The following is a 25,388-nucleotide window of genomic DNA, read 5'->3' as shown; positions in this document are numbered from 1 at the left end:
AAATGTAAAACTGGTGAAAGGAGTGCATGTAAAACTGGTGAAACATTTATATGGTGAATGGTTTATAACATTGTCAGTTTCCTGCTTGTGAAATAATATTACAATTTTGTAAGATATCACCATTGACAGAAACTGGCAGAAGGTATACGAGATCTCTCTATATTGTTTTTTATAACAGCTTGTGAATTTACAATGATTTCAAAATAATAAGTTAGAAAAAAAAAAGATATCAAATGCTAGGCTTAGAATTGGAATTCAGCTCTGATATAATTCTGACCACAAATATTGAAGGCAAACAGGAGGACAAACTGCTGCTTGCACTGAAAGAGGTATTTCTTTGTGATTTATCTTATTCCAAGAAGCTCTTCAATTTGAGGCCATATGATCTTTTCTCCCCTCTCCCACAAATACCTCATCCTTAGCCCTGTAATCAACAAAGGTGAGTAAACTTCTCTTCAATAATAAACAGAACAAAAAGGGGCCAAGGCAAAGGGCATCAGCTTATAGGAATATGCCTATACAATGAACAATACATCATTTGCTAAAAACTGAGCATGTATTTGTTTCCAAATACTTTAGATATATGTGTACACAGAAGAGATTAAAAACTGCCTATCTCAAAAATTCCCCAGGAAGTTGTCTTCTATTTCCCCTTGGTAGCAAACTTTCCCATTTAAAGAGTTTATCCTTCCCAAAGTTTACTGCAATAGCCATTGCACTTGTAATAACTGCAAGAGAAATTCTTAGACAGCTGGGCTTCTTTCTCATTTGATAAATTCAAAATTCTCAGGGACATATAAGGCAAAACCATAAAAACCAGCAAACATATTGAAAAGGTGATAAAGTGAGACCCTGTCTCAAAAAAACAAAAAATAGCATGTCTTCATTCTTTCATGGGATGTTTATTTCTTTTTCAGAGGGATAACTAGGGCACATATTTGGGCATCTGTCATCTCAGGTCAACCAGAATTTATTCTTTAAGTTTTGAACTGTAATAAGCTCATTCCTTTTCAATGTAAAGTTATAGTCCCTCCTCTATGAAGTAGACACATAGATGTTTAATAAAGTTGCTATTTATGTTGTTTTCATAAAATATGATTTGGGGGAATATTAGAGTATGAACATATAATCTAAAAGTTATATTCAATTGTTACAGGATTTAAACGAGCAACAGGATTATCAGACTCTTCTTATTTAGTCAAATGTGGACAGGTTATGACAGCATGACCAGATAAATCAGCAGAACATTTTATTGGCAATCTTAGTACATCAACCAGTAATTCTCAGCAATTTCATTATTTTTACTCTTTCTACTCCCATGAGAGCCATTTCACAGTCAAGTGTCAATCAATAAGCTATTTACACACATCTTAGTCTGGTCATTGCAGAGCAAATCAATCTCAGGGCACTGTAAACTATGCCTCTTTCATACAGAGAGCCTCACAGTACTTTAAGGTCCTGCAGAGACTTCATAGAATGCTGCTACTGCTGCTATCAATAACAATAATAGTGAGAGTGCAACATGATCACTTAGTTTTCCTGCATGGGTAATATAATTTTGTGCAAAAGGGAAGACAATTCAGTACAGCTGATTTCCTGACTGCCTGGTGCTGTCAAGTCTTATATTTCCATTTTTTGTAATGTTATATAAAATGTGATCATACTTTCTCTTTGGGACCTTGCTGTTGCTGACATTTTCCCTCCTAGATCTGTTACCCACTGTCCTTGCGGAGAATGGTTTTGTTCTGTGACAGCCTGTCTTTCAGAAACAAAAGCTGCTCTCTCTAGTGATACCATGACAAAGAAAAAATACAATATCTGGGCAATGAAAGGATAATTGATTCTCTAGTTAATTCAGTTACAGGACTTTGGAGGTTGGCTGTGGGTAAGAATATCTGTTTTTTGTAAGCAATGTTTTTCTTTTCAGAAAAATCAGGTGATTTCTGCTGATTTATCTGGTTATCCTGTCATAACCTGTCCACATTTGAATAAATAAGCAGAGTCTGATAATCCTGTTGCTTGTTTCAAAAAAATAATAAAAATGTTATCTAAACACAGAGCACTCGGCAAAGCTCTCTTATAGTCAAGAGGTAAAAGGCAGATGGCATGATGGCGAGATTCATGTTTGGGAATAGAGATGGCTGGGCTTTGTCCTGGCTTTTCTGGCTACTGGGGAAAGCAGGGAAACACCTAAGAGAAGGCAGAGTGAAAAAGAAATAAACCATGCAAAGAAAGAAAGAAACCCAAAAGAAAGGATGGTGGCAGAGGTAGGACTCAGACTTTCAAAAGCAACATCACAGGCTGGGCATGGTTGCTCACGCCTGTAATCCCAGTACTTTGGGAGGCCAAGAAAGGAGGACTGCTTGAGGCCAGGAGTTCAAAACCCACCCTGGCCAACAGAGTAAGGCCCAGTCTCTAAAGAAAAAAAAAAAAAGTAACATCACAGAAATAGAAGGATATCTTGTAACTTAAGTTCAAAAAATGTCAACTGATTTTACTTTTAAAGACACGAAGAAGGCAGGGTGTGGGTGGCTCATGCCTCTAGTACCAGCACTTTGGATCTCAGGAGGATCACTGGTGCTCAGGAGGATCATCTAAGCCCAGGAGTTTGAGATCAGCCTGTGCAACATAGGAAAACCCTATCTCTACAAAAAATACAAAAATTAGCGAGGCATGGTGATGCATGCCTGTGGTTCCAGCTACTCAGGAGGCTGAGTTGGGAGGACTGCTTGGCCCCAGGAGGTTGAGGCTGCAGTGAGCCAAGATTGTGCTACTGTACTCCAGCCTGGGCAACAGAGTGAAACCCTGTTTCTCTCTCTCTTACACACACAAAAGACACAAAAAAACTTGCTTTTTTTTTTTTAAGCAGATAGTGGACACTAGATACTTTAATTACCCTCCTGCTAGAATTATCCAAAAATGCTGGATTAAAAAGCAAACAACCAACCTTCGTAATTACATTAATAAGCTATCAAAACAGTAAAGAATACTAAAGACCAAAATGCAACAAAAGTGAGAACCCACAGAGGTAAGCAGAATATTAGATCATGAATTGGATTTTACCTTGCGGGCATTTTTCTACCCTGGTCACCTTAAGCTTTTAAAATCTTTTTCACAGGTGATTAAGTCCAGGGCTTGCTCAGTGTTAGGAATATAAGCCTTTTGCCCTCTCCAGCCCCAGAGAATTATACCCTCAGTTTCACAGTGAACTTCACTCTAGTGTTCTAGAACTTTCTAAAACACTTCTAGTTCTAGAACATCTAGTTATAGAAATCTTTTCCCGTTTTAGCTCTGAATACCTCTCCATAGATGGTAACTATCTCCCCCATCCTCCACCCTCAGATGATTTGTGTCAAGGTTTAAGATAGATAGCAAATAATCTATCTTAAACCTTGACACGAATCAACTGAGAATCCCATCCACATTCCAGTTCTCAGGTAGGTTTGCAGTTTAAATTCACACTACTTGGGTGGTTTGAAAAACTTCAAGCTAAAAATTCAATGTTGTCAGGCTGGTTGTAACCCAGGCAGAAATACATGAAAACCCTCTCTGGAAGAATCTACCTTCCACTGAGCATAAAGTTCCAAGAAATCTATACAAAATTTACAAACACAGTGGCAAATAAGACTCAATGAGTGAGAGCCAACAAAACAAATTTGGGAAGACATATGAAAATTATCAGACACATATTCTGATAGGAAGCACTGATGAATAAACAGCAAGAGACTATAAAAAATCATCAAGCAGCAGATATAAAAGCACACTAAATACACTTGTAGAAAGAAATAATATTTAAAGGCTGGGCACTGTGCCTCACACCTGTAATCCCAGCACTTTGGCAGACTGAGGTAGGTAGATCACCTGAGATCAGGAGTTCCAGACCAGCCTGGCCAACAATGGTGAAACATCACCTCTACTAAAAATATAAAAACTAGCTGGGCATGGTGGTGCACACCTGTAATCCCAGCTACTTGGGAGGCTGAGGCAGGAGAATCACTTTAGCCTGGGAGGTGGAGGTTGCAGTGAGCCGAGATTGTGCCATTGCATTCCAGCCTGGTCAAAAAGAGCAAAACTCTGTCTCAAAAAAAAAAAAAAAGAAAAGAAAAGAAACATATTTAAAAATAAAACTTTAATGAATGGATATGCTTAAAGCAGATTAGTCACAGCTGAAAAGAATTTGTGCATATAGCTGTAGAAGTACTAGAGAAAACTGACAGCTTTAAATGTTTATATTAAAAAGTAAAAAGTGTTGAAAATGAATGCTAAGCCTTAAACTTAGGTTGGAAAATGAAAAAATCTCTACAGAGAAAGAATAAAAGTTTATTTGGAGATATTAACTAACTGGAAATATGTGTATGGACTGGAATATTGAATATTGTCAAGATATCAATTCTCTCCATATTAATATGTGTAGAATTTGTGCAAGGGCAATCAAAAATGCCAGTTGGGCTTTAGAGAGTTTTGTTTATCAGAAGAACTTGAAAAACTGAGTCTAAAATTTAAGTGGAATTGCAAAGGGCCAAGAATTATTACAAAGCAGACGTGTTGCTTTATGAACTATTAAGATTTATTAAAAGGTATCAAAATTTAGGAGAGTGATATAGGGACAGACACATAGACCAGTAGAAAGGAATAGAGCCCAGGAGGAAATTCACACAAAGAAGATACTTCATTTATGACAAAGATGTAGAGCAGTGGAGAAAGGACAATTAATGCCGAGATAATTGTGACAATTATGTATCCATATAAAGAAAAGGGGAATGGGTCTCTACCTCACATCATAACCCCAGATAAACTGCTGGTGGAATAAAGACCTATGTGTGAAAAGCGAAACCTTAAAAGATTTAAAATAATATGGGGCTGGATGCAATGTCTTATGCCTGTTATCCCAGCACTTTCAGAGGCTGAGGAGGGTGGATCACTTGAGTCAGGAGTTTGAGACCAGACTGGCCAACATGGTGAAATGCTGTCACTACTAAAAATACAAAAATTAGCCATGCCTGTAGTCCCCGCTACTCGGGAGGCTGAGGCAGGAGAATCTCTTGAAGCCAGGAGGTGGAGGTTGCAGTGAGCCAAGATCATGCCACGATATCCCAGCTTGGACGACAGAGAGACTCCATCTCAAATAAATAAATAAATAAATAAATAAATAAATAAATAAAATAAAATAAAATAAAATAAAATAATATGGCACCAAAGAAGACCTACAAACTGCACCCAGGCTGATAAATAATACATGAATGAATGAATGAATGAAAAGAATATGGCACCAAAGAAGACATACAAACAGCCAAGAGGTATATTTAAAAATGCTGAACATCACTAATCATCAGGAAAATGCAAATCAAAACCACCAATGAGGTTATCCCACCATGTTAGGAAATAAACAAAACAAAAGATAACAAGTGTTGGCTGGACGCAGTGGCTCATGCCTATAATCTCAGCACTTTGGGAGGCCAAGGCAGGTAAACGGCTTGAGCTCAGGAGTTCGAGACCAGCCTGGGGAACATGGCAAAACCCCACCTCTACAAAGAATTAGCTGGGCATGGTAAAATGTGCCTCTAGTCCCAGCTACTTGGGAGGCTGAGGTGGGAGGATCACTGGATCCTGGGAAGTCAAGGCTGCAGTGAGCCAAGATCATGCCACTGCACTCCAGCCTGAGTGACAGAGTGAGACCCTGTCTCAAAAACAAAAAACAAAAATAAAAAAAAGATAAGGATTACCAAGGATGTGGAGAAACTGAAACCTTTGTACACTGCTGGTGGAATGCAAAATGGCACAGCTGCTTTAGAAAACAGTATAGAGATTCCTCAAACACTTAAAAATACAACTATCATGTGATACAACGATCTCACTTCTGGGTATTTATCCAAAATAACTGAAATCGGGATCTTCAAGAGATATTAGCACTCCTATGCTCATTTCAGCACTATTCACAATAGCCAAGATGTAGAAACGACCTAAATGACTATGGACAGATGAACGGATAAAGAAAATATATGTAAATACAATGGCATACTATTCAGATTATAACAAAAAGGACATCCTGACATGTGACAGCATGGATGAACCTGGAGGACGTTTTGCTAAGTGAAATAAGCCAGACACAGAAAGACAAATACTACATAAGTTCACTTATAATGAGATCTCTAAAAGAGCTAAATTCATAGAATCAAAGGGTGGAATGGTGGTTGCCAGAGGCTGGGGGGAGAGGGAAATGGGAAGTTACTAACAAGTGGGAATAAAGTTTCAGTCAAGCAAGGTGAACAAGCTCTAGAGATCTGCTGTATAACACTGTACCTACGGTCAACATCAAGGTACTCTACACTTAAGTGTTCTTACCAAAATAAAATAAAAGAATATGAGAGAATTAGGTACTGTACACTTAATACCAAAATAAAGTAAGAGAATATGGGAGAATTATTTTTCATTACCTCAAGACACAGAAGGATTTCTTAAAGGAGATGCAAAGTAAAATAATCATGAAGGAAAATATTGGAAAATGTAACTACTTTAAGATCTTCTGTTTAGCAAAAGATGTAATAAGCATTTGAAAAGCAAAGCTACAGAGTAGGGGAAGATATCTGCAAAGCATATACCAAATAAAGGACCTGATACGGACCCACAAAGAACTCTTACAAATCAAATAATAAAAAAACAACTAAAACCAAACCAAGCGAACCAAACATAAAGAGCCCAGATAACTCAATAGAAAAATGGGCAAATGACTTGATAGGAATTTCAGAAAAGATACATAAACACGTTATTAACCATGTCTTTTATATTTTGTATTCTGACATCTGGGGCCTTTCTGACCTTGGAGGGACAGTCTCTTCAGGGTTAGCCAATTTCTGGAGACAGTAAACAACTAATCCACAAGCAAGCTTTTCAAACACCAACCTGCCAGTTGGAGCCAACACCCCACCACCCTGATGATCAGGCTCTCCCACTCCAGGCCACTGCTGCCCTGTTCTCAGCACCCCAGGGCCAGGTACCAGATAACTTGGAACAGCTCCTAATGTCCCAGAGCCTGCTGAAATTACTCCTACTAGCCAACCCCAAAGCTGCTTACCCTGCCATACCCATTCCTTCCTGTGGAAAGCACACCAAGGTCTTCACTTTCCCTCTGCCTCCTGACAGACCTGGTGCTTCCCCGGGTGGCCACCCATGGCGTGGCATCCCCACTTCTCTCAGGAGCTCGAAGGAGCAACCGTCTTCATAAAAATGGTTTGACAGTGTAGAGTAAAGCTGAAGACACAGTTACTCCTAGGCATATATCCTAGAGAAACTCCTGTACATTTTCAGTAGGAGACATGTTCAGAATGTTCATAACAGTGCATAGTAGCACTGTTCTTAATAGCAATGAGTAGAAAATACCTCACATATTCATCAAAATGAGATAGATACATACAATGGAATATTATAAAGTGGTAAAATAATTCAAACTGCATGCAACTGCACAGATGAACATCAGGAACATAATACTAAGTAGAAAAAACTCACGAAAAATAGATATGGTATGATCCCATTTATAAAAGATTTAAGAAAATAGAAAAGGAAACAAGAAACTGTTTAAAAACACAAACATAGTGGTTATTCCTCAGGGGGTAAGTAAGGCAGTCAGATCAGGGACATGCAAAGGAAATAATATGTCTTTTTTCTTAAGCTTGGTGGTGGTTCTACTGGTTTTCATTATAATGTGATTTTTTATACCTTACACATATTTTATAAATTTTTTTGTATCTACTAGTTTTTGTTCTTTTTTTAGACGGAGTTTGTTCTGTTGCCCAGGCTGCAGTGCAGTGGCGCTATCCTAGTTCACTGTAGCCTCACACTCCTGGGCTCATGCAATCCTCCCACCTCACCCTCCTGCGTAGCTGGGACTACAGGTGCATATCACCACGCCTGGCTAATTTTTTGTAGAGATGGGCTCTTGCTATGTTGCACAGGCTGGTGTTGAACTCCTGGGCTCAAGTGATCCTCCCACCTTGGCCTCCCAAAGTGCTGGGATTATAGGTGGGAGCCACTGCGCTTTGCCTCTAAAATTTTAATACAAGCAATTGTTTACAATAGGGATATAAAGACTGGTTTTATAATAGCATAAGGGCAGGGCATACCATCTTCGCTTGTGTGGGGCTCTGTACCAGCATCTTGGTCCACTTCCTCCAATGTACCGTGCTCACTGTATGGGCTGTCGCTGTAAAATACAAATGGAAATTCACATGAAATTAAAACAGACAAAAATTTTTTGAGACAGGGTCTTGCAATGCTGCCTAGGCTGCAGTGTAGTGGTGCGATCTTGGCTCACTGCAACCTCTGCCTCCCAGACTCAAGTGATCCTCCCACCTCAGCCTCTCAAGTAGTTGGGACAACAGGTGTGCACCACCACACCTGGCTAATTTTTAAATTTTTTGTAAAGATGAGGGTCTCATTATTTTGCCTGGGCTGGTCTCAAACTCCTGGGCTTAAGTGATCCTCCTGCTTTGGCCTCCCAAAGTGCTAGGATTACAGGCATGAGCCACCATGCCTGGCCAGAGAGAATTTTAATAATGAACAATTGCTACTATAATGAAAACTGTAAGACTCTATAAGGGCAAAAGAGTTATTGGATAGTCTGTCAACGGAATCCTGGCATCTCCATTGATTATGTTGTCCTATGGGAGTATATATTATATGCACACATTCATCTTTGACTAGGTTATTTTACAACCCTATAAAGATGAGTTCACTTGTAGAAAATGGATAGCATTGTAAGTAATTCTTATCCATAGAAATACAAATTACAAATTTTGGCAGAATATGATTATTGCCCTATGGATAGATCAGTTTTTGCAAATTCATTTTGCTATTCCTTTACTACACAGAAACTGATGGTTGAAATATACAATACATTATTGTTATTGATGTCTCTACTGGTTGTGGGATATTTACCATCTTTTCTTGACACGTGCTCATTGTATACGTGTATGAGAATCCTGATTTTATCCTCTTTTAAAACTTATCCCTTAACACTGTCACTACCTCTCCTCAAATGCATGCTGATAAATGGAATACGTGGGCCACAAATATAAACCTAATATTACTGTAAAAGCCCATTTACATTTCTGATGTTGGGGGACAAGTATAACTACTACACTATTGACTTTCTGTTTACAATGAGCAATACCCACAGAAAACACCAGTTTAGAAAGATGGACACAGTCAAGCACAGGTTGCTGGCTGCAAGATTATCACAGGACCTACACTCTGGAAAAAGTAGCCATCACAAAATGTCCCAGAATATAATACATCAAATAATATTGACTGGACATCTACAAACTTGCTCTTTTTATAAAATGAACAAGACAGCAGAGCTTACTGACGTAGCCCTAATATTTAAAAATGCTAACTAGGCCAGGCACGGTGGCTCACGCCTGTAATCCCAGCACTTTGGGAGGCTAAGGTGGGCAGATCACCTGAGGTCAGGAGCTCGAGACCAGCCTGGCCAACATGGTGAAACCGTCTCCACTAAAAATACAATAATTAGCTGGGTGTGGTGGTGGATGCCTGTAATCCCAGCTACCCGGGAGCCTGAGGCAGGAGAATTGCTTGAACCCGGTAGGCAGAGGTTACAGTGTGTAGAGATTGCATTGTGGTGTTCCAGCCTGGTGACAGAGCGATACTCCGTCTAAAAAAAAAAAGCTAACCATACCTTTGGCACTGGCCTTAAAACAAATACAACAAAGAAAAGAAAATTACATATCTCAGCAGGGTTAAGCTGCATTCATTTACCTTCCCAGAGCCAAGCTTAGTTAGTATCTTGCCCATAGTAATTACTCAAGTAAATATTTTGAACTTCATGTGTAAAGTTGGTGAATATACTACAGAACTGGAATCTAGTATATTTCATTCTTAATTTAGAAAACAGTACTTCTGGAAATGATCAACTCAGTTTTCTTAAGGCATATGACCATACTATGATTCAAGTTAAGAAAAAGTACTTTCAGTTATTTAATTATCTTTCAGCTACTCATTCCACTTCTACTTAATCTTTGGTAAGAAAATGGGAAAGAAAGGCCAGGTGCAGTGGCTCATGCCTGTAATCCCAGCACTTTGGGAGGGTGAGGTGGGTGGCAGTTACTCGAGTGAGATGGGAAAGAAAGTGTTGTGAGCAGGGTCCAGAACAAGGGATTTAGACAAACCCATTTCCACCTGTTCTTGAATCCTAGCTGCACAGGGCAGTTTCTGAGGTGGGCAGGGAGGCTGCTGAGTGGGAAGACTCACGTGTGCTTTGGAATCACACACACCTAACCTTGATTTACTACTAATCACTGGACAGGCTCTTTGGCCTTTCTTAACGTACTTGGTAGAGTGGTCATGATAAGTAAAAGAGAACACGTGCACCAAGCAGCTGACATGTAATAGGGGTTCAAGAAATTGAAGTTTCTTTCTTTCCTATTTTTAATTGATATATAATAGTTGCACATATTTTAGGGGTACATGTGATATTTTGATACCCATATACAATGTGTAATGATCAAATCTGGGTAACTGGGATATCCATCACCTCACACATTTATTTTTTCTTCATGTTGGGAACCTTACAATTCTTCTGTTTAAAATATACAATACATTATTGTTAGCTGTAATTTTCCTACTGTACTGAATACTAAACTTATTCTAATTTTTTAATTTTTTTTGAGACAGAGTCTTGCTCTGCTGCCCAGGCTGGAGTGCAGTGGCATGATCTCAGCTCATTGCAACCTCCCCTTCCCAGGTTCAAGCCATTCCTCTGATTCAGCCTCCAGAGTAGTTGGGACTATAGGCACACACCACCATGCCCAGCTAATTTTTGTTTTAGTAGAGATGAGGTTTCACCATGTTGGCCAGGCTTGTCTCGAACTCCTGACCTCAAGTGATCTGCCTGCCTCGGCCTCCAAAAGTGCTGGGATTATGGGCATGAGCCACTGTACCCAGCCTTTTTTTTTTCTTTTGTAGAGACAGGATCTTGTTTTCTTGCTCAGCCTGGAATGCAGTGGTGTGATCAGAGCTTGCTGCAGCCTCAAACTCCTGGGATCAAATGATTTTCCAGCCTCAGCTTCCCAAGTATCTGGGACTACAGGTACAAGCCACTATACCCGGCTTATTCCCTATCTGTATTTTCATAGCCCTTAACCAACGTCTCTTCATCCCCTCCATTCCCCTTCCCTTCCTAGCCTCTGGTAACCACCATTCTGCTCTCTACCTCTATGAGATCCACTTATTTTTGCTCCACATATGAGTATGAACATGTGATATTTGTCTTTCTTGCCTGGCTTATTTCACTTAACATAATGACCTTCACTGCTAGGCATACATCCAAAAGAAAGGAAATCAGTATATTCAAGAGATATCTGCATTCCCATATTTATTGCAGCATTCGTCACAATAGCCAAGATGTGAAAACAACCTAGTGGCTATCAATGACTGCATGGATTAAAGAAATTATGGTAAAACTACACAATGGAATATTATTCAGCCATTAAAAAAGAATGAGATCCTGTCATTTGTAGCAACATGGATGGAATGGGAGGCAATACTACCATGCTAAAAAATTTTATCCCAAATATATATATATATATATATATATATCCCAACAATATAATAAATTTGCTCAAAATGACCTTTACTATTATAATTAGAATTATATTCATTAGTAAGAGTGAAAATGAAAATAAATTAAGAATGAAAATACATTTGGTTGACAGGGCTCCTTTAAAACGAGAATTTAAAAATACTTTATATGAAATAAAAAACTTTGATTTAGACTGAAAAATAAAATGTCAATTCAATCTGTTATCTTTTCTTGGTTTAATGTAATGTAATGAGAAAGGGTATGTAACATCAAAACCCTTTTTCTTTAAAAAAAACCATGATAGGGTCGATTTATTTAAAAGATATAGTCCTTTGAGAAAAGAGAGGGATAAATAGGAGTTTCCATGGGTCTTAGTATTTTAAAATTTATCTCAAGTGTTACTGCTTCTTCCTTTTCTTTGAAGTTGGAAGCATTGGTGGCTTATGGGAAACTCTTTCTCTTAATTAAACTGATGGCTACGTTTCCATAATTTTTGGTGGGAGAGGAGGACTAAAACTCTTAGACTTACCAGTAGTCATCTCCAGCCATACATTTCTCATAAACAGGGCCATCCAGCTCTTTAGCATCTGGGAAAATAGTCTCATGGTGTATGATGATGGTTTTGATAATTTCATTCACATGTGCCTGGCAAGACACTTGATCCTGTATTTCTGGGACAGGCATCAATGTTGGGCCAAAGCAAATGGCCAGGTTATAAGGGTCCATCATATTCTCATCGCTGTACTGTGATAGACTACAAAAGGAAACAAGAAAGGAGTTATAAAGAACAAAAAAAAAGGATATAAATGTTTAATAATAAGCTTCTTCAACTTTAAGTTGGCTCAGCAAACTCTAAAGAAAGTGAAATGACTTAAGACCTTAACTAAGTAGAAATTGAGAGGGGATTCTAAATCCTATTCGCTTACTTAAGTAGCATTTTTCAACATCAGGAGGGGGTTTAATACAATATTCACTACGGTGGAGACCAGGATCATGTAAATGAGTTTTATTTGTAAATGTTATGGTCAGGCTCTAAATGCTCCTCAAGTAAATTTGGGATACAGAGTAAGGATTTCCATAAAGCTTTATGGATGTCTTTAAAATGGTTCTCCCACCACTCAAAAATATCTCAGATTGTTAGTTTTCTCCTATAAATCTTGGGGAAAGCCTAGAAGAGAACAAAGAACCTTTTCTTTGTAACTACTAATAGGAGCAAATAACTCCAGGCTTTATAATTTGCTTTTGGGTAAGACAATCAACAGTAGGTGACAACCAGTGTCACAAAAGCCATTATAAATACAAGAAAAGGGGAAAGGAATCCTCAATTCTCTTATTCTATGCAAAGCTTGGAAACTGTGGGGGAGATTTCCAATTGTCTAGTACCAATTTCTACATTCTACTCAATGGGTATTTGTGAAATATTTTCACAGTGACACAAAATAAGCCAGCTCTTTATTGCTATGCTCCCTGTTCTAGGGAGAATTTAGATATGTTATCTTTCAGTGTATAGAATGTCAATCTTGAAAGGAAATGTAAAATCCAGGTGAACATACGACAAATGAAAGGAGAAAAAGGAGACTCAATAACCTTTGTGAGATGACAGACACAAAGAAATTGAGATACCATATGACATGATACTTTACCATTTTTTTTGGAAATAAGAGTCTAGACAGTAGAAAATACAAAAGCACAATTTCCAGAGCTAACATGTCTTTCCCTTCTGCCATTTCTCAAACATACAATATTTCTAAAAAAAATCAGAATAACAGTAAATGATCATGTTTCAGATCATCTTGAAAACGAATGAATCTTGAAAGTGGAGATTCCGAATAAGAATGGCCTAATTTCCAAAAGACATACTTCAGCTCAGTGGAGAGAGTCACAGTTAATCTTTCTGAGTCTTTAGTGCTGGCTTGCAAACAAAAACTTGATGTAAAAATGTTATTTCCAAGTTTTGATTTTGCAGCAAAAAATTATAGCGAATCTCTCTTTTCATAATCCCCATCCCAAGCATCCTGCGCTAGAGGCTGGGCCCTTTTGTCTGCATGAAGGCAGGAGCAACCAGCCAGGGGGCCTCTGGGCAGAACCACTGGAAGCAATGCCAGCAATGCCCATGGTGCATTTGCCATGCATGATGAGTTAGGTTCAGGTTTTGAGAACTTTCTTAATTAACAGACTGCTTTCCTAGTCCATTACAGATTATTAGGTCACAGTGAATTTTGTTCAGGTGTGTTAGGATGATTTGGTAGAAATGGTATAGAGAGGGCCAATAGGAAGGCAAGGTACTCCATCCTGGGGGACGGTGGTGGTGGTGTGGGTGACAAGCAAGCCTCTGGATTTTTAAACTGCCTGGGTGAGTGTGTTTATTTAAAGGTAAAAATGTACAGAGTCTAGCCGAAACATAGTTTAAACCCATCTCTCTAGATACTGCTTATTTCCAGTGGTGATTAATGTACAAATGGGTTCCTACTGTCATTTGTGAATGTTTTAGGTACCACAGGTCAGCAGTAGAGTCTCATTCTGTATGGTTCTCTGCCAACATTTCCCTATTGTATGATACTTGGCTCTTGGGATCAAGCTGAGTGGGTATGATTCAGGACTAGTCAGTGGGATTGTAATAAATCACCATGGCTTTTGAGAACTCCAAATGTCCCATGAAACAGAGAAAAGAAAATACCTGTATTTTAGGAAAGGAAAATCCATGCTAGCATGAGAAGGCATTTCCCCAAGTTTATTCAATAAGTTGATTCCCCCTGCATTTCTTTATTTTCAACTGCTTAACTGAAATGTAAAAGCAAGGGGACTCTTAGATGGGACTTGGGGAGGCTGTTCTTATAACAGAACCCAAACAGCAGGAAGTAGCATGGCTGAAAATCAAGTGGCTGAAATTAAAAGAATAAAGTTCTTTGAAAATAATGTAGTAATTTAAAAGATTTGTTTCTTTGTTTAAGAGAACATTTTGAAGTATTTTCTTCTTGATAAGGTCTCATTACAGTGAATTTGCAGAAATTCTTTTTTGGATCTGTGTACAATTCCCATCCCTGATTTTCTTCCATCCCCGACTACAACATTAAAAATCACAAAAATTTTCTGCAATGAACAGCCAGTTTATATCATTTTGACAAAAACATTCATGACAGTTTTGGATGGAAGTTGGAAAAACACTGAATAACACTTTTTTTTTTTTTTTTAGTAATATTTAAATATTTTTGCATTTGTGGTCACAGTTTCTACATCTAAGGTAGGGCTTTCATCTATTGATGACCTTGATTTGCTGGAAAAATGCACCTTCACAGTCTATATTCAATCATTTTTCTCTTTGACTCTGCTGATAAATGGAACCCAATGTACACTTTACAGGATCCAAGAACAAAGACAGAATTCAGATGGGCCTTTTGTCAGAGCATTCAGGTACTTACTGATTGAGGAAGGCAAAGAGGTACCTCATCACTATAAGGATGGACCTGGGCAAAGTCAGGAGGAGTTTGCGGATGTGAAGCGCCCTCTCATAGAGATTATCTATTCCTACAGATAGAAGATGACATGGTCAGAGTCCTTTCACTTGCCACATTTAAAGCAGAACATTTCAGTACATGTATTACTGGTACACATCTGAATATAAGCAACACCTTGCTCTTGTGTGGGATGCAATTGTAACCAAAACAGTGAATAAATGATTAGCTTGGGTATAGCACCATTTCAGAGGGCATCTCCTCTGACACTCACCATTTTCTCTGATTTTCATGGACTTGGCTTTGAGTAATTTAGAGTCTTCTAGATTTAAAAACTATTTTTTTCCTTTGCTGCTAATTCTAAATTTTGCATCTGATATGATTTCAACTCCTCTTGCTGCAGGCTAACCAAAGTAGCTTTCTGGGGCATGGCACCCCTCCTCCAACCATTATGCATTAATTCATCACATATTTGTCTATTACTATGATCCAGGCAATGTGCCAGGTTTAGAATCTCTCTCAAAATTGCCACTGCATTTTGCTTATATGACTTTTTATCTTGTATTATACTATCTCATCAATATTAGGAGAGCCTACCAGGTTTCAATCACTAATACGTTAGCAATACAATTCCTGCCTTTACACGATGTATGCCCTGATGTTTATCCCGTCTTCCCTGTAGGATGGTGAGCTCCCTCAAGAAAGGATTACACCGTGTTATGCTACCTCTTTACCAGGAATACAAAGTATCCAAAGCATCTCAATACTAACGTGCTTGTGAACATCAGCAAAAAAGGCTACTACTACAATACATTATTTATATAATTCTTTATATATTTTAAAACACATTTTCACATTTGCTATCTAACTCAAAGGGAACAATAAACTTTGCAGTAGGCAGGGCACACACTGTCATTCCCATTTATCAGATTAGGAAAATGAGAACTGGGCAAGTGGCTTACCCAAGGCTGGCAGGCTAGAAGGGGTACAGCTGGGACTAAAACCTGTTTCCTGTTTCATAGGTCTATTTTCAGTTTCATAAGTCTGGTCGCCTTTCTTGGATCCCAAGACTACAACTTTGTAAAGTTGTACCTTGACAAAATACAACTTTGAAGATACCCAATAAGCATACATTTGAGAAAATATTTCCAAAAAAGTAGTAAGTTTGAAAACATTTCTGAAGCTTCCTATACTTTTATATCACTATATTGTTCTTAATTGCTCTTGAGATATTCATGCATCCCACTTGAAAATTCTCAGTCCACAGCCTCTGACACCATAGTCAAATCATTCTCCTTATTATTACTATTGTTTTTAAAACCTTCCACCCACAAATGTGGGTAACTCTCAGATTTCTACCTGGTTCTCCTCAATGGCAACCTCATCCAGTTTCAAGGTTACAAATACCACTTTTAAGATGATATTTTTGCTTCATTTTTCTCCCTTGAATGGGAAAGAAGTCCTGTAGTTTCCACGTCTAGATCTCTCACTGCTTATTTTCTAATTATTATTAGAAGTCTTTATTATTTCTAACTTTGACCATCAAAATACTCTTCTAACTCAGTTTCCCTTTCCGATTCGTTTTATATCAGTGGTTCTCAACCTTGACTTGGATTCACTTGAGGAGATTAAAAATGCTGATGCCTGAGATTCTTTTATGCAGCCAGGGTTGAGACCCACTGTTTTAATTACTTATTCCAAGCTCATTTCCCTGGAATCTTGAGTGCTGACCCCAGCTGTTTTCCACTTATTATCAAACTGGGCATTTTATTTCCCCTTTTGCATAGCTGAAAAGGTGTAAAAAATCTATTAGGAATATTCTTGATTAACCACGAATGAGTTGACAAAACAAGCAATAATGTATCAGGATTCCTTGGGGGCGGGGAGGGGGAACACTTCCATTCTCCCCCTTTACATATGCCAAAGTTGGAACTGTAGCTCTGTCATTTTTTAGCAAATGCAATTTCAAAAACTCTTGAACCAGAATGTAAGTAAAACATTATCATGCAATTAACATTCTTGTAACATTCTTATTCTTTCAATATAAACCTATAATTTATAATAGTGTGATCTTTTTATTTGTAAAATATTTCAAAATGGAAAAAATATAATGCTATGTACAAGGCAGATTAGGTTACATCTATTGCATACAAGCATTTTGATTAACATACTTTCCAGGTAATGGTCTTGATTTTTTTTTCTCCCTGAAAAGAGGGAATAAGATACTCAAAAAAGAAGTTATTCAACAGGTGTATAAATTCTCTCAGGCCACAGTAACTCAATACTTAAGTTATCAACATTTCCACCTAATTCAGGCCTAGTAGGATCAAGACATGTCCCAGAGTAAGCTATTTATCTCCATGACAACATCAGGTGATATGTGCAAACTACATTGTACAGAGAGGGAAGATGAAATGCCTACAGATGAAGCAATTTGCAACTTACTGAGAATTTAATAGGGGGAATTTTGTACCTTTAAATACTATTTAGACACAGCTGCATTATTCTCTCATATTAGAAATTAACTGGTTGAATGTTTATTATGTAAAATATCTGATTTTAGAAAAAGTGTAATGTTGTTGCTGCTTTAAGTTAAAGAGGACAAAGGTGATTTAGCATCCCTGTAACTAGAAAGTCTATCTCTAAATATGAAAAAGAAAAAAACCCTTCAAAAGTGAAATCATACATATTATAATTTGTTCTTAAGACAACAACAAAACTTCTCCCACTGTTTATTGAGGATCTTGGGTGTTTCAAAAGTGAAGTTTCCTAATTCTCCAAGCAAATCCTCATTTTAAAGTTAAGGTCAAGGCTAAGGTGAGAGAATTGCTTGAGCCCAGGTGTTCGAGGCTCCAGTGAGCTATGATCACACACTATACTCTAGTCTGGGCAACAGAACAACACGTCATCTCTAAAAAAATAATAATCATAAAGTTAATCTCAACTATCAGGGACAGGATTTTTGTAGCTTAAGGCTAGTTTTGAAGTCCTAGAGTTACAAACAAAAGGAGGCCAAGTGTGTGAAGATGGCCAAGAGGAGGCAACTCTGGAGTGCAGCTCCCAGCAAGTGAGATGCAGAGGGCTAGAGGACTCCACAATGCCAAGTGAGGTGCTGGGGTTCGTTTCAGCGGGACTGGTAGGACAGTGAAAACAGCCCAGGGAAGGTGAGCCGAGGCAGAATGAGAGCAGCCCAGGAAGGGTGAATCGAGACAGGGTGGGGTGCGTCCCCACCTGGAAAGTGCAGCTGGCAAGGAGGGTTGGGGACTTCACCCCTTCACCCCCTTGGTGCTCCGATACAGATCCTGTGCTTCCCTCATCCCTCCTGCAACCTAAGGTCCATGAGAGCCCCACCAACTGAGGGGTGCCGTGGGTTGTTGATGCAATGAGTGATGGCTCTGGCCCGCCTGGCACCACAAGTTGTTGGCATGAACTTGGGTGAAAGTTTGGACTAATGCCAGTGGGATGGAACTATCCATCCCACAGAAAGAGGCAGAGGTGAAAGCAGGGAATACGGCCTGGCAGGTCCCACCCAGACAAAACTGAAAAACTGAAGCCCTTGCGCTAGAGAGTTTTGCAGCGAATACACCAGTTTGACGCTGACAGGGAAGATCGAGCTTGGGGAGGGGAAGATAGAGCTTGGGGAGGGAAAGATGCCTGCCATTAGGAAGGCGGGGCTAATCTCACCTGTGTAAACAAACTCCAGGGGAAGACCACCCAGCAGCCTGACTGAATCTGAGGCAGCCCAGCAGCACCTCTACAGGTCAAAAACACCCCCCAAAAAACAAAAACAAAAACAAAAAAACCTCATACAGGAGATATGGTTCCAACCTCAACAGAAAGGACGTCCACTCAGAGATTCCTCCCGAAATCACCAACTTCAAAGATCAAAGGGAGATAAATCCATGAAGATGGGAAGAAACCAGCACAAAAAGGATGAAACCATCAAAGACCAGAACACCTCTTCTCCTCCCAGGGATCAAAACTTGTTACCACCAAGGAAACAAAACAAGACAGAGAATGAGTTTCACAAATTGACAGAAGCAGGCTTCAGAAGGTGGGTAATAACAAACTTCTCTGAGTTAAACGAACATGTTCTAACCTAAGGCAAAGAAACTAAAAACCTTGAAAAAAGGTTAGACGAAATGCTAACTAGAATAACCAGCTCAGAGGAGAACAATAAACGACTTGATGGAGCTGAAAAACACAGCACAAGAACTAAGTGAGGCATACACAAGTTTTAACAGCTGAATCGATCAATCAGAAGAAAGGATATCAGAGACTGAAGATCAAATTAATGAAATAAAATGAGAAGGCAAGATTAGAGAAAAAAGAGTGAAAAGAAATAACAAAGCCTCCAAGAACTATAGGATTATGTGAAAAGACCTAATCTACGCTTGATCGGCATACTTGAATGTGATGGGGAGAATGAATCCAAGTTGGAAAACACTCTTCAGGGTATTATCCAGGAGAACTCCCCAACCTAACAAGGCAGGCCAACATTCAAATCCAGGAAATACAGAGAACACCACAAAGATACTCCTCAAGAAGAGCAACCCTAAGGCATATAATCATCAGATTCACCAGGGTTGAAATGAAGGAAAAAATCCTAAGAGCAGCCAGACAGAAAGGTTGAGTCACCCACAAAGGAAAGACCATCAGACTCACAGCAGATCTCTTGGCAGAAACCCTACAAGCTAGAAGGGAGTGGGGGCCAATATTCAACATCCTTAAAGAAAAGAACTTTCAACCCAGAATTTCATATCTGGCCAAACTAACCTTCATAAGTGAAAGAGAAATAAAATCCTCTATAGACAAGCAGTTGCTGAGAGATTTCGTCACCACCAGACCTGTCTTACAAGAGCTCCTGAAGGAAGCACTAAACATGGAAAGGAACAACCAGTACCAGCCACTGCAAAAATGTATCCAATTGTAAAGACTAACGATGCAATGAAGAAACTGAGTCAAAACAACAGGCAAAACAAAATGGCAGGATTAAATTCAAATGTAACAATATTAACATTGAATGTAAATGGCCTAAATGCCCCAATCAAAATACACAGACTGGCAAACTGGATAAAAAGTTATGACCCACTGGTGTGCTGTATTCAGGAGACCTATCTCATGTGCAAGGACTCACATAGACTCAAAATAAAGGGATAGAAGAAGATTTACCAAGCAAATGGAGAGCAAAAGAAAGCAGGGGTAGCAATCCTACTCTCTGATAAAATGGACTTTAAACGAACAAAGATCAAAAGAGAAAAAGAAAGGCATTGCAACAAGAAGACCTAACAATAATGGTAAAAGGATCAATGCAACAAGAAGAGCTAACAATCCTAAATACATATGTACCCAATGCAGGAGCACCCAGATACATAAAGCAAGTTCTTAATGACTTACAAAGAGACTTAGACTCCCATACAATAATAGTGGGAGACTTTAACACTCCACTGTCAATATCAGACAGATCAACGAGACAGAAAGTCAACAAGGATATCCAGGACTTGAATGCAGATCTGGACCAAGTGGACCTAATAGACATTTATAGAACACTCCACCCCAAATCCACAGAATATACATTCTTCTCAGCACTACATTGTACTTACTCTAAAACTGACCACATAATTGGAAGTAAATCATTCCTCAGCAAATGCAAAAGAACGGAAATCATAACAGTCTCTCAGACCACCGTGCAATCAAATTAGAACTCAGGTTTAAGAAAAGCGCTCAAAACTGCACAATCACATGGAAACTGAACAACTTGCTCCTGAATGATGAATTGATAAACAATGAAATGAAGGCAGAAATAACAATGTTCTTTGAAACCAATGAGAACAAAGACATAATGTACCAGAATCTATGCTAAAAACTCTCAATAAACTAGGTATCAATGGAACATATCTCAAAATACTAAAAGCTATTTACAACAAACCCACAGCCAATATCATACTGAACAGGCAAAACCAAGAAGCATTCCCTTTAAAAAGTGGCACTAGACAAGGATGCCCTCTCTCTCACCACTCCTATTCAATATAGTATTGGAAGTCCTAGCCAGAGCAATTAGGCAAGAAAAAGAAATAAAGGGCATTCAATTAGGAAAAGAAGAAGTCAAATTGTCCCTATTTGCAGACATGATTGTATATTTAGAAGACCCCATCATCTCAGCCCAAAACCTCCTCGAGCTGATAAGCAACTTTGGCAGTCTCAGGATACAAAATAAATGTGCAGAAATCACAAGCATTCCTATACATCAACAACAGACAAACAGACAGCCAAATCATGAGCAAACTCCCATTTACAACTGCTACAAAGAGAATGAAATACCTAGGAATACAACTAACAAAGGATGTAAAAGACCTCTTCAAGGAGAACCACAAACCATTGATCAAGGAAATGAGAGAAGACACAAACAGATGGAAAAATATTCCATGTTCATGTTTAGGCATAGTCAATATTGTGAAATGGCCATACTGCCCAAAGTAATTTATAGATTCAATGCTATCCCCATCAAGCTACCATTGACCTTTTTTACAGAACTGTAAAAAACCACTTTAAACTTCATATGGAACCAAAAGAGAGCCTGCACAGCCAAGACAATCATAAGCAAAAAGAACAAAGCTGGAAGCATCATGCTACCTGACTTCAAACTATACTATAAGGCTACAGTAATTAAAACAGCATGGTACTGGTACCAAAACAGAGATATAGACCAATGGAACAGAACAGAGGCCTCGGAAGCAACACCATACATCTACAACCATCTGATCTTTGAAAAACTTGACAAAAACAAGGAATGGGTAAAGGATTCCCTGTTTAATACATGGCGTTGGGAAAACTGGCTAGCCATATGCAGGAAGCTGAAATGGGACCCCTTCCTTACACCTTATACAAAAATTAACTCAAGATGAATCAAAGATTTAAACATAAGACCTAATACCATAAAAACCCTAAAAGAAAACCTAGGCAACACCATTCAGGACATAGGCAGGGGCAAGGACTTCATGACTAAAAGACCAAAGCAATGGCAACAAAAGCCAAAATAAACAAATAGGACCTAATTAAACTTAAGAGCTTCTGCACAGCAAAAGAAACAATCATTAGATTGAACTGGCAACCAACAGAATGGGAAAAAACTTTTGCAATCTACCTATCTGACAAAGGGCTAATATCCAGAATCTACAAAGAACTAAAGCAGATTTACAAGAAAAAAAACAAAGTCATTCAAAAGTGGGCGAAGGAGATGAACAGACAGTTTTCAAAAGAAGACATATATGTGGCCAACAAACATATGAGAAAATGCTCATCATCACTGGTCATTAGAGAAATGCAAATCAAAACCACAGTGAGATACCCTCTTACGGCAGTTAGAACGGCGATCATTAAAAAATCTGGAGACAACGTAGATGCTGGAGAGGATGTGGAGAAAAAGGAACAGTTTTACACTGTTGGTGGGAGTATAAATTAGTTCAACCATTATGGAAGACAGTGTGTCGATTCCTCAAGGATCTAGAAATAGAAATTGCATTTGACCCAGCAATCCTATTACTGGGTATATACCCAAAGGATTATAAATCGTTCTATTATAAAGACACATGAACATATATGTTCATTGTGGCACTGTTTACAATAGCAAAGACCTGGAACCAACCCAAATGCCCATCAATGATAGACTGGACACAGAAAATGTGGCACATATACACCATGGAACACTACGCAGCCATAAAAAAATGACGAGTTCATGTCCTTTGTAGAGACATGGATGAATCTAGAAACCATCATTCTCAGCAAACTGACACAAGAACAGAAAACCAAACACCACACGTTTTCACTCATAGTCAGGTGACGAACAATAAGAACACTTGGGCACAGGGAAGGGAACAACACTCACTGGGATAGGTGGAGGGGGCATGGAGGGGAGGGGAGGAGAGGGACAGCACGGGGCGGGGAGGATGGGGAGGGAAAACACTGGGAGAAATGCCTGATGTAGTCAACGGGGTGGGGAGGGTTTGGGGGGATGGAGACAGCAAACCACCATGGCATGTATGTACCTATGCAACAATCCTGCAGGATGCAGGATGTGCACATGTACCCCAGAGCCCAAAGTACAATTAAAAAATAAAAAGGATGTAAAAAGAACCACTGTTACTATATTATTCATGTTTAATATTTGTCAAATCCCATAGATGGCAAGTCACTCTGGAGGCTACATTCTCTATAACTACAGGGCAAAGGCATTACTTCCAAGAGGTTTTGTTGTTGTTACTGTTTTTGAGACGGAGTCTCACTCTGTCACCCAGGCTGGAGTGCAGTGGGGTGATCTCAGCTCACTGCAACCTCCACCTCCTGGGTTCAAGTGATTCTGATGCCTCAGCTTCCCAGGTAACTAGGATTATGGGTGCCCACCACCATGCCTGACTAATTTTTGTATTTTTAGTAGAGATGGGGTTTTGCCACATGGTCCAGGTTGGCCTCAAACGCCTGGCCTCAAGTGATCTGCCTGCCTCAGCCTCCCGAAGTGCTGGGATTACAGCATGAATCACCATGCCCAGCCTCAAGAAGTTTGATCTTTATTCAAGATACCCTTGTTTCTATCTCTCAGTTCTACACTTAGTCCCTCTACCTCTTAAAAGCAGTTTTGAAATTTTATTTAAAAAGAATCGAGGGAACAAATATTTGTACACCAGTTTCAGAGTAGCATTATTCATAATAGCCAAAAGGTGGAGACAACCTAAATATTCACTGACAGACGAGTGGATAAGCACAATGTAGTACGTGTACACAATGGAGTATTATTCAGCCTTAAAAAGAAAGGACTTTCTGACACATGCTACAACATGAATGAGACTTGAGGACACCATGCTAAGTGAAGCCCGTCACAAAAGAACACATATTGCATGATTCCACTTATATTAGGTACCTAGAATAGGTAAATGCATAGAGACAGAAAGTAGAAGAGAGAATGCAGGACTCGGGTGGAGGTGCAGGAGGATGGGGAGTTACTGTTTGATTAGTACCAAGTTTCTGTTTGGGAAGATGAAAAAGTTCCAGAAATGGATAGTGGTGATGATTGTGAATGTACTTAATGCTGTTCACAATCATCAACACTATCCGTTTTTCATTTGCATCCCGCAGGCATGCATCTTTTATTGTGGTAACATGCATATATAGCATAAAACTTACCATGTTAATGATTTTTAAGTGTACACCGAACTGAACATAGAATTGTACACTTAATCATTAACATGGTAAATTTTATGTTATATATGCACGTTGCCACAATAAAAAATGCATGCCTGTGCGATGCAAATGAAAGATTTTAGGAGAAAAGCAATGAGGACATATGTGAAACCAAAAAGACTAAGGTTATGTGAGGCAGATGTACATTCTCTATAACTACAGTCAATATAAATCGAAGCAAAACAGAACTGCTGGCATTCCTGAGGTAGTAGCAATCTATCCATCTTGAAGGCTTGCAACTGTGATGGCTGTGAGCAGCACTCACAATTCTACCTGGCTGGCTGCTCAAAGGGCGCACGGTGTGCATCCCACAGGAGCTTTGCTCTGGTACAAACAACTCATTTACTCTCCTGAGTCCAGTTAGCGGGCAAAATTTATGGTTGCTGCTGACACACTGATGAATGTGCGTTCCTAGCTGGCTCTGAGTGTGGCAATTCATGGTCTTTCACAATTTCATGCTGGAGTGAAAGATGGGTCTTTTCTTCCCCTTAGAAAAGTTGTCAGTGAGGAAAATCAGTATTTCATTTGGATTTCTTTTAAGCTGGGCTTTGTTTCCACAATTCAAGGTCTCATGTAATTAGGTAAAAGTGGCATTCAAAGCTCCCTGGGCTAATTTATGTTCTTTTCCCAGCAATGCAAGGTTCTCATGTTAGCGTCCCAACTTCCCAGCAGGAGGGTTTGACAGCTCCATGTAAATGCATGTGAAAAATTTACCATAAAACACAAGTTACTTCAGCAAATGGCAAAAAGTTCAAATGGTCATCACTCTGAAAATACTGGTTCTTCTGTGGACTATTTGCAGAAGTATTTGTTTGCCAGAAAACAAATAATAAATCACAAGATGCAAATTTCTCCTTAGGTATGAAGATAGAGAAAGAAATTCCTTGGTGCCCACATTTAGAAACTGTTTATTTAACAGTGGGTATACAAATACTTGTGAGTTCCATGGCCTCACAACTGGCATTCAAGATGAATCTACCAGTTTCAGGACATTTTTAGGTTCACTCTAACAATGTCAAGATGTTAATCAAACCTTTGTATATAATTGTTTAATAGACTGACTTCTGTGAATTAAACCATTGATTTCTCTCCTAAATAACAGCTCTATA

The 25,388-nt window shown here is 38.9% G+C and overlaps 1 protein-coding gene across 2 annotated transcripts in view; it reads right to left on the bottom strand.

Annotated features, from left to right (window-relative positions):
* The window catches only part of SRGAP1 (SLIT-ROBO Rho GTPase activating protein 1), a 313,613-nt gene that overhangs the window by 14,958 nt on the left and 273,267 nt on the right, over nucleotides 1-25,388 (bottom strand). For both annotated transcript variants that reach the window (XM_012444906.3, XM_012444907.3), the window contains exons 16-18: nucleotides 15,013-15,118; nucleotides 12,123-12,347; nucleotides 8,118-8,197 (exon numbers count right to left, since the gene is read on the bottom strand). In XM_012444906.3, coding sequence (XP_012300329.2) covers nucleotides 8,118-8,197; nucleotides 12,123-12,347; nucleotides 15,013-15,118 — 411 coding nt within the window. The remainder of the gene's footprint in view (nucleotides 1-8,117; nucleotides 8,198-12,122; nucleotides 12,348-15,012; nucleotides 15,119-25,388) is intronic.

This window comes from Aotus nancymaae, unplaced genomic scaffold (assembly GCF_030222135.1).
Source record: "Aotus nancymaae isolate 86718 unplaced genomic scaffold, 86718_ANA_hifiasm-v0.15.2.pri h1tg000016l, whole genome shotgun sequence".
NCBI classification, from domain to species: domain Eukaryota; kingdom Metazoa; phylum Chordata; class Mammalia; order Primates; family Aotidae; genus Aotus; species Aotus nancymaae.
Note: the sequence above shows the minus strand (reverse complement) of the source record. Positions and strands in the feature narration are given on the sequence as shown.